An 8,219-nucleotide genomic window follows, 5' to 3' on the forward strand; every position below is an offset into this window, starting at 1 on the left:
GAAAAAGTATGCAGAAATATCACGAAAAGGAGGCTGTGCTGTTTCCTGCTTGCCGATCTGTCTGACTTACTCACTTCAAAGCTGTGCCTCTGAATCCATGTAACACCGGGGCTTGCTGCTAAAATAGTAATTATGTTGTTGCTCGGAAGCTCTCATGGGGCTGGGCCTAGTTGAAAGTTACGGAAATAAATGTCTGATTTCTGTGCATTGGCGATGTTGTTATTCAAATACATGTTTGTGCCTGTTGGAGGAGATTTTTTAACTTCAATGTCTCCCACCCCTTTTTCTGGAACGTCAGGTCCCACGCGTCGGATGTCACGGATTACTCCTACCCAGCTACGCCCAACCACTCTCTGCTCCCCCAGCCAGCGACCCCTTCGTACGCGGCAGCTGGTGACGCGCCACCGCACGGGCCTGCGAACCAGGCTCCCGAGCATGAGCTCCGGCCACCCTCCGCCTCGGCGAGGCACATGGCCCTCAACAGACCCCAGCAGCCGCCGCCCCCGCCGCCCCCACAGGCCCCGGAGGGGTCCCAGGCCTCCGCGCCAATGGCTCCAGCAGACTACGGGTAACTCCGTGTGCCTTGTGCTCTAATCCCTATGCTGTGGGAGGTAGAAGAATTTTCAGCTTTGATATTTTGGGGCCCAGAATATCATCAAGAATGGCTGGACACGGATAGTATTGGTTCTGCCAGATTCCATGTTGAATAAAGCAGGTGCAGGTTCCTGCTGCCACCACCCCCCCCCGCCCCCCGGTGTCATTACAGCTCAGTCTCGGGGCTGTGTCTGTGCTCCTGCCACACATTGCCTTTCCACACTGACGCCTGTGGGTGTGAGTGGCTCTGTAAGCCAAGGCATTGATAAAGGATGAAATGCCAATTTTGCGAACCCATCCCAAACCCTTACGTGTCTCTACACATCCTGGGTCTGTCACAGAGAACTCTTAGCACAAATGGGAAGACCGGGAAGCCAGCTCCTGTGGGTTGGCCAAATACTGTCCTTTCTTGACCTGCTGGCACACAGACATCATTCTGCCCTCGCTCTGGCAGGTAGAATTCAAACACCTCCTAACATCAGTCCAGGCGCCCACCTTTATTTTTATAGTCAGACTCTAGTGCTCTCTTTTTCTGGCATAACCCTAAAGGGTTTGTCCCCACAGAGTCAGTGCCCAGGAAAGTTGCGTATACATCACCCGTGTCACCATGTGTGCTCTTCCACCCAGAGTGATGCGTCCCTCACCACTTGTCTCCCTGACTGCACAATCCTGGAGGTTTCCCACCTGCGGGTTCTCTCAAAGTCAGGCTTCCCAGAGTGTGTTTTGAGGCTGTGCCAGGCAAAGAGAGTCCGGTGGTTTGGAAAGTGGGCCAGTTGGTTTGGAAAACCCTTTCTGAATAGAAGTCAGCAGATTGCTCAGCTGTGTAACTTTTCAAAGCTTCTGATACTCTGCTGGACACTGGAGTTCTGTGGGGGTCGGCTAGACAAGGTAGGATTCTCCCAACCTGGCTGACCACAGACCCCTTCCAAGGCAAGTCTGTGAGCCACCCGCTTTTGAGATGCCCAGGGTAAGGGATGCGGTGGTGGTGCCAGTTCCCACCCCTGCAGTCAACTCCTTTATTCTAGCTTTGCACAGAAAATTGCTTCACTTTTCGAGTGGTCCTCTTTTTGGTGCATTTCAGTAGAAGAACTTGAATTCCATCGTAATGTACAACTGTGAAAATAACTGACCCAAAGTGTGGATACTTGCATCCCGCCATGCTTTGAGTTCAGGTGACAGTATGTGTTGTGTCTGGGGAAGCCTCTCTGTTAGGCATGCTAGGACTCAGAGGCTGTGACCCTCCCTCTTGCTCCTTGGGTGACTCTGTGTTTCATCTCTCCATTAGGATGCTCCCAGCACAGATAATTGAGTATTACAACCCATCAGGACCACCTCCTCCCCCCCCACCGCCCGTGATTCCTTCTGCACAAACTGCCTTCGTCAGCCCTCTCCAGATCCCCATGCAGCCCCCCTTCCCCGCTTCAGCCGGCACCACCTACACGGCGCCGCCTCACCCTCCTTCCGGGCTCCTGGCCGCAGCCCCGCCTCCCCCAGGCCCACCACCTCCCCCACCAGGACCACCTGGCCCGGGGTCTTCTCTGTCGTCCTCCCCAATGCATGGCCCCCCAGCGGCTGAGGCCAAGCGGCAGGAGCCTGCACAGCCACCAATTAGCGATGCCCGGAGCGATCTCCTTGCTGCTATTCGGATGGGTAAGTGAGCACCCCAGATACACAGCCTTGCTCTTGGGAAGAGATTCCTCATGTCTCCAATTAGGTACAGCCGTGTTGTCTTCAAGCTAGTACTCCCATGTTAAATTAGTCTTTAGAATTAAAGGGGTCTTGTTTGATTTTTTTTAATAATGTGTTTTTGCCAGTGTAAGGTAAACACATTATGATAAAGAATTGAGAATTCGGGGAAGCTACATGGCACTAGAAACCAGAAATCAGATAACAGAAATGATCAATTAATGAATTGGATCTCTTCTCAGCATTCTACTCTAAGGGTAAAAGTATAAAAGAAAGAAAATGATGTTAGTTTTTTAAAAACAATCTACGTTATGTCCTAGACTTGTCATAGTTGATATGCTAAGCCAGGGGTTTTTTTGGCATTTATTTAACAGCATAACCCTTTTGTCAGATAAAAGTCCTACACTGACCCCCGCCCCCCCCCAGACCACAAAACGTGTAGAAGCAGAGAATCTTGGGTGGAATCGGTGGGGAGCCCGGCCCCTGGCCCATCTTGGCTTGCCCTCAGACCCCGCCGTAAAAACCTCCAGCCACACCGTTCATTCTTAACCAGGCCACAGCCCAGGTTGGTTGAGGGTCACCAAGGTGATCTGGCACTATTCCAGGAGTTTCTTCCATGGTGGGGACCTGCACACACTCTTGGTCACAGGTAGTCGTCTCATCAGGAAGTGACTTCGGACGGCTCCTTGGCAGCCGGGAGTCAGTGTTGGTGACATCCTCAGAGGAAGCTGTGATTTTGCTGCCTCCGTGTTTTGCGTGAGCACCCATGGATCAGGCCCAAGGTGTGGCACACACGCCCTCCTCAGGACCTCAGGGTCTTCTGTGTGTCTTGAATGTCATTGATACTTTTATTTTGTCAAGGAAAAAAGTCCCAGAGGTACAGTAGCTCATGGTATCAAATCTGGGGTCATAGTAGGACAGTGTTGGATTTGTTTTTTTTAATACGTGTAAGTCACTGGATCTAATCACAAGGAGATACCTGAGACACCCAAATCGGGGCCCATTCTACAGAACAGTGGCCTGTATTTTTCAAAAATGGAAGATTGTGACACAGGAAGACTGGAGAACTGTCCAGATTAAAGGACATGAACAAACTATGACAACTAATGTAACAGGTGATCTTGGATCTTCAACTGGGGAACGATTTTTCCATTTGCAATTAGATTGGGTCTCTTGGCAAAATGTGAATAATATTTGTAGGATAGATAGTGTTATACCCATGTTAATTTTCTGATTTTGATTTTTTTTTAAGAGAATAGCACATGAAGTATTTTAGGGATGAAGGGATGATATATGCCAGTTACTCTCAAAGGGTCCATGGAAAAGTGTCTGTGCACGTGTGTGGATGACAGAAAGATTGGGAAACAATGTGGTCAAATGTTGGCAGTTGGGGAACCTGGGTGTAGAGTGTATAGGAATGTTTTCCTACTGGTCTTCTAGTTGTTCCATAAATCTGAAATTATTGCCAAACAAAAGGTTATAGAAATGAATGGGTAAAGATTAAATCATCAGATAACTTTGTAACTAAGCAAGAATGTAGATGATTGTATTTTATATCATTTTCAACGATAGTTGTTGAAACAAGTTTCTTAGATCTCAGGGTAGCTGAGAGCTAGTCGGATAGAACTATTTCCAACTATGGATTACAGCGCTGTCCAGTCAGGTGTTCTGTGACCATGGAAACGGTCCAGCCCGCACCGTCCCGGGTGGTGCCACTGGCGCATACCCAGTTCGTGCCTAAAGAGCTACATGTAGCCCCATCTGGGATGGTGCAGCTCTAGAATTTTCTTTGCTGATTTTCATGTGCACTGAAATTATAATTAACTTTTTTATGCTTTAACACATTGCTTTTTTATAAAAAATGTTATGACTTTGAGTGCACATGTTTTTGGTCATGAAATGTGTTTCTCCCCTCAAATTTCCAACACTTTAATACTTTGTGTCAATAGACAAAACAAGTCCGGTAGACTGTCGGTTTATTTTTCCTTAACTTGGAGCATGCAAAGGGATTTCATTCTAAACTATGTGTCGTGTCTCCAGGAATTCAGCTGAAAAAGGTCCAGGAGCAGCGTGAGCAGGAAGCCAAGCGGGAGCCGGTTGGGAACGACGTGGCCACGATCCTGTCCCGGCGCATTGCCGTGGAGTACAGCGACTCCGATGACGACTCGGAGTTCGACGAGAACGACTGGTCCGACTGAGCGGGCCGGGGCGGCCTCGCAGGGCAGGTGGACAGCGGGGAGGCCGCATGTTCGGAGTGTGTTGAAGATTTTAAGTGGTCTCCACACCCAGATAGTGGTATTCTAATCCCATAGCGTAGCACCTTTTGTATGAATAATGTGATATTGCTTCTGCACATCCAAAACTTCTGGGTTTTTTCAGTATTTACTGTGTAATACTTAAGTGCCACTAAACATAGCAAATCGTGCTGCACACGAGGAAATAACGCTGTCACTATTGCATTGTCCTGAAAACAGCACCTGCTTTCCTCTCAGCCATGGGAGTATTTAGTGCAGTTTGGATTTACCCTTATTGATCCTTACACTTCTGCAGACTTGCTGTGTGTTTGTGAAGCTGCCCGGTGTTAGGTCTCTGCAAGATTCATGATATGTCAGAGTGATGTCTTCCGACCAGTAAGTGATACTGTTTTCCATTTTGGGTTTTTTGTTTCTTTTAAAATGGGTTTCTGAAGAAGTTGGTTCTGGAGAGAAAGGTTTAACAAAAAAGGAGAATTGAATGTTTCTGCTTTCAGTTTCTTGCTTGGTAGCCTCTGAGCTGAATGACCTCGTTGCCTTCGCACACGCTTGTCTAACGCGGAGTCGGGAGGGCCCTTTCAGGCTGGGCTCCCTTGGTAAACGCTTGTTGATTTTTATAAGAGGTTTCAGCAGCTCGGTAGCAATGACAATGAAGGACAGAGTCCTCTTTCCTTTCAAGGCCACTGGGGATGACACTCAGAATACTCGCCAGCCCTGCCAGCGTGGGCACCAGCCGGCCGCAGCGGACGCCAGGGGTCCGGGAGCCGCGGTGCTGGCTGGCAGAGCTGCCGCGTGGGGCCCACGCTGCAGAGAGACCCCCTCCTTTTATTTCCCGGCAGCCGGGTCCTCAGTGAGGCCACAGCAGTTCCTGGCTCCTCTGTGCACCACAGAGAGTGCTTCAGATGGCAGCTCGCGCCCCTTCGGCTGAACGCTACAAGCTTAGGTTTGGGTGAAAGTAGATAGTGACAGCTACTCACTTGTCACGGTGCTGGGGTCAGAGCAGGGATCACTCCCGTGAAGAGGGCCTTCCCCCATCCTAGAAGCACACGGCTCTCTTTCCTCCTATTGTTGTTGGCACATTCAATTTTAAAAAGTACCTCACAGGGTGACCGTGATCAGCCCCGTAGCTGTCGCAGGGCGCTTTGCTCTCGCCTGTGCCCTCGCGGTTGTTCCTCCCACGTGGAGACGCTGGGGACCCGTGGGGCTTGTTTTTGTGGCCATGGTGAACCATTGGGAAACTCAAGAATGAGAGCTTCTATTTTGTAATTCTGAATGAAGGGTAGCTGCTTGTTTAGAATAAATAAATGCTTCAGGCTTTGTTAGACTTCAAAAATATGCTACGACCCTTTCCTGATGGAGGGATTCTTACCTGCTTGCAGTATTTCAAATGGAGTGCAGCTCTTGGTGACTCCATTATGACGAAGGGAAGAATCCTGAGCTCGAAGCAGAGCTGTTTGCAGTGATGGGAGGACTGTAAACAGGACGGCAGCTAATGGGTTTTTGTTACCGAGTTCTCCTGAGCAGCTCGGCCCAGCCCCAGGTCACAGCTGTGTCTCCAAGTGGACGCCTGTTTGGCCTGTGGGCAGTCGTCATATAAAGCATGTACATTGGGTTTTAGTGACATAGATTTTGAACCTCTGAAAACCTAATGTCTGCGTCCCCTTTCCAAGACTGCTTATCCGGTTTATCTATTTTCTCAGCTGTAACAGCTGTTGGGCACATGTTGTTGAGCTCCTCTCCTTGGAGCTGGTCACCATTCGGCTGTCACTATCATTTTCTTGAACATATATAGTAATAGTTATTAATGAACTTTTACATTTCTCTCTAATTTCTCCCCCCCCCCTTTTTTTTCCCCAAAAAGGGCCTACTGTGTTGGCATTATTCTCGGGACTTTTATTACTTTTAAAGTCTTACTTTGTCCTTACTATAATAGGTTTGTCTTTATTGTCACTTTTGTATTAAAGTTACCTGTATAATCCTAGAACTCAGTTTGATGGTGATGCTTTGTTTTTTATGGCCCTTCTGTTCTCAGGATGCAGAGAACACATTAAAGCTACTATCCATGTCAGGTTTATTCTATTTATATCTTATTACAATACAATTAGTGGCACTTTATTCATAAATATTCATGAGCCTGTTAATTATTAGTTGTCTTCTTGTAGTCTCATCAACAGGTTATTTTCAGTTTGATTTTATGACTAGTGAAAAAGCTTTTGCCCTGTTGTGTTCCATAACCTTTGAAAGAATAGAAAATGACTAAAATCTAATTTAGGTTATTTTTAGAGTATTTTTTCAACAAATTCAATTTATTCTAAAATTTAAATCTGGATCTTTTCTAATGTGGTATTAAATGAAAAGAAAAAAGTGAAGATTTTGAATTTTCAGTTTTATTTTCGAAAAGTATTTAGAATGGAGAAAAGCATTTAAAAGCATATTTCATTCCTATAAATTTTATGTTTTAAATTATACTTACAAATGGTAAGGTCATTTTAAACTGCCTCCAGTTTTATTTCTCCATGTATATTTGAATTTAATTTCTTCCCAGCTTTCTTCCGACGGCACAGACTTAGGGAAAGGGGAGGGGAAGGTCGGTCGGTGCCACATACGAGCCACACACACGAGGTGGCTGAGCAGAATGCAAAGGGCCATGTGTTGTTAGCCCCACACCGTACGCCTGGGCACACTTGCTTTTCTTTATTAAAGGTACTATTAGAAAATTAACAGTTCATTTCAGTAAATTTTTACAACATCAAAATGTTTTATGAGCACCAAAAGGCTAGGTTGTGAAAGTTTTATAATAATTTGCAACTAAAATACATGATACATTTTAATCCATTAAAGACTAGTGGGAATGTATCAGCCAGAGTAGCAAGTAATTTTTGTTTTATAAATCAGAGTATCTGTCATCTTGCAGTATTACCAATGCTGTTGTAAATTGAATTTAAAGTGGTATTAAAGAAAAAACTGTTAAACAATTTTTATCTGTTTGTATATCTTACTATAGATTATGTACAAGTAACATCTAAATAAAATTACACTTTTAACCCTAAAAGGTTTTGCTTATTTATAACAGTGTTGTATGTTTGACTTACTTGAGGAGGAGAAGTTGGGTGTTATGTATGGGGGGATTATTTAGCATTTTCCTTATTAGATGCATAAGATACTCTTCTGATTCCTGTTTGAGTTTCTGAATGACTTTTGTGTAAACAAGAGTTCAGAGAGAATTATGCGAGTGACTCGGGAAGCCCTGGTGCGGTGAGGAAGAAAGAGCCATTCTGGGAGCGGAGGCCACGTGCGCAGAGCGGTAGAGGCGGAGAAGAGGGACTTAACCACACGCAGACTCAATCGTGATAGTAACTAAGACTCTGTAGCATTTATTGCTATGAGATGTTTTCACTTAATCCTTAAAATAATCCTTTGCAATAGGCATTCTCTCTCGTGCGCATGAGAAGACCAGGGTTGAGGTGGAGTTGCTCACTCGAGGACCTTGGCAGGTACAAACTCCGTCCTGGGGCAGAATTGCGTGTGGGGGTAGGTGGGAGTGGAAATGGTGGTGGGGGTAAGCACGGGTGCTGGGGGAGCCAGGCTGGAGGGCAGGCTTCGCGGGGCCGCTGCTTTCGCTTGCCCACGCACGCAGGGAGACCTCTACCACAGCACGCGCCGCACGCAACCAGAGCCTCAGCACAG

At 46.7% G+C, this 8,219-nt stretch overlaps 1 protein-coding gene across 1 annotated transcript in view; it reads left to right on the forward strand.

The window, feature by feature from the left end:
- The window catches only part of WASF3 (WASP family member 3), a 47,197-nt gene extending 42,719 nt beyond the window's left edge, over positions 1–4,478 (forward strand). Inside the window, exons 7-9 of the mRNA XM_069467438.1 lie at positions 299–568; positions 1,880–2,244; positions 4,321–4,478. Coding sequence (XP_069323539.1) covers positions 299–568; positions 1,880–2,244; positions 4,321–4,478 — 793 coding nt within the window. The remainder of the gene's footprint in view (positions 1–298; positions 569–1,879; positions 2,245–4,320) is intronic.
- The last annotated feature ends 3,741 nt before the right edge of the window (positions 4,479–8,219 follow it).

The sequence above is a fragment of the Eulemur rufifrons genome, chromosome 4 (genome assembly GCF_041146395.1).
Source record: "Eulemur rufifrons isolate Redbay chromosome 4, OSU_ERuf_1, whole genome shotgun sequence".
Taxonomy (NCBI): Eukaryota; Metazoa; Chordata; class Mammalia; order Primates; family Lemuridae; genus Eulemur; species Eulemur rufifrons.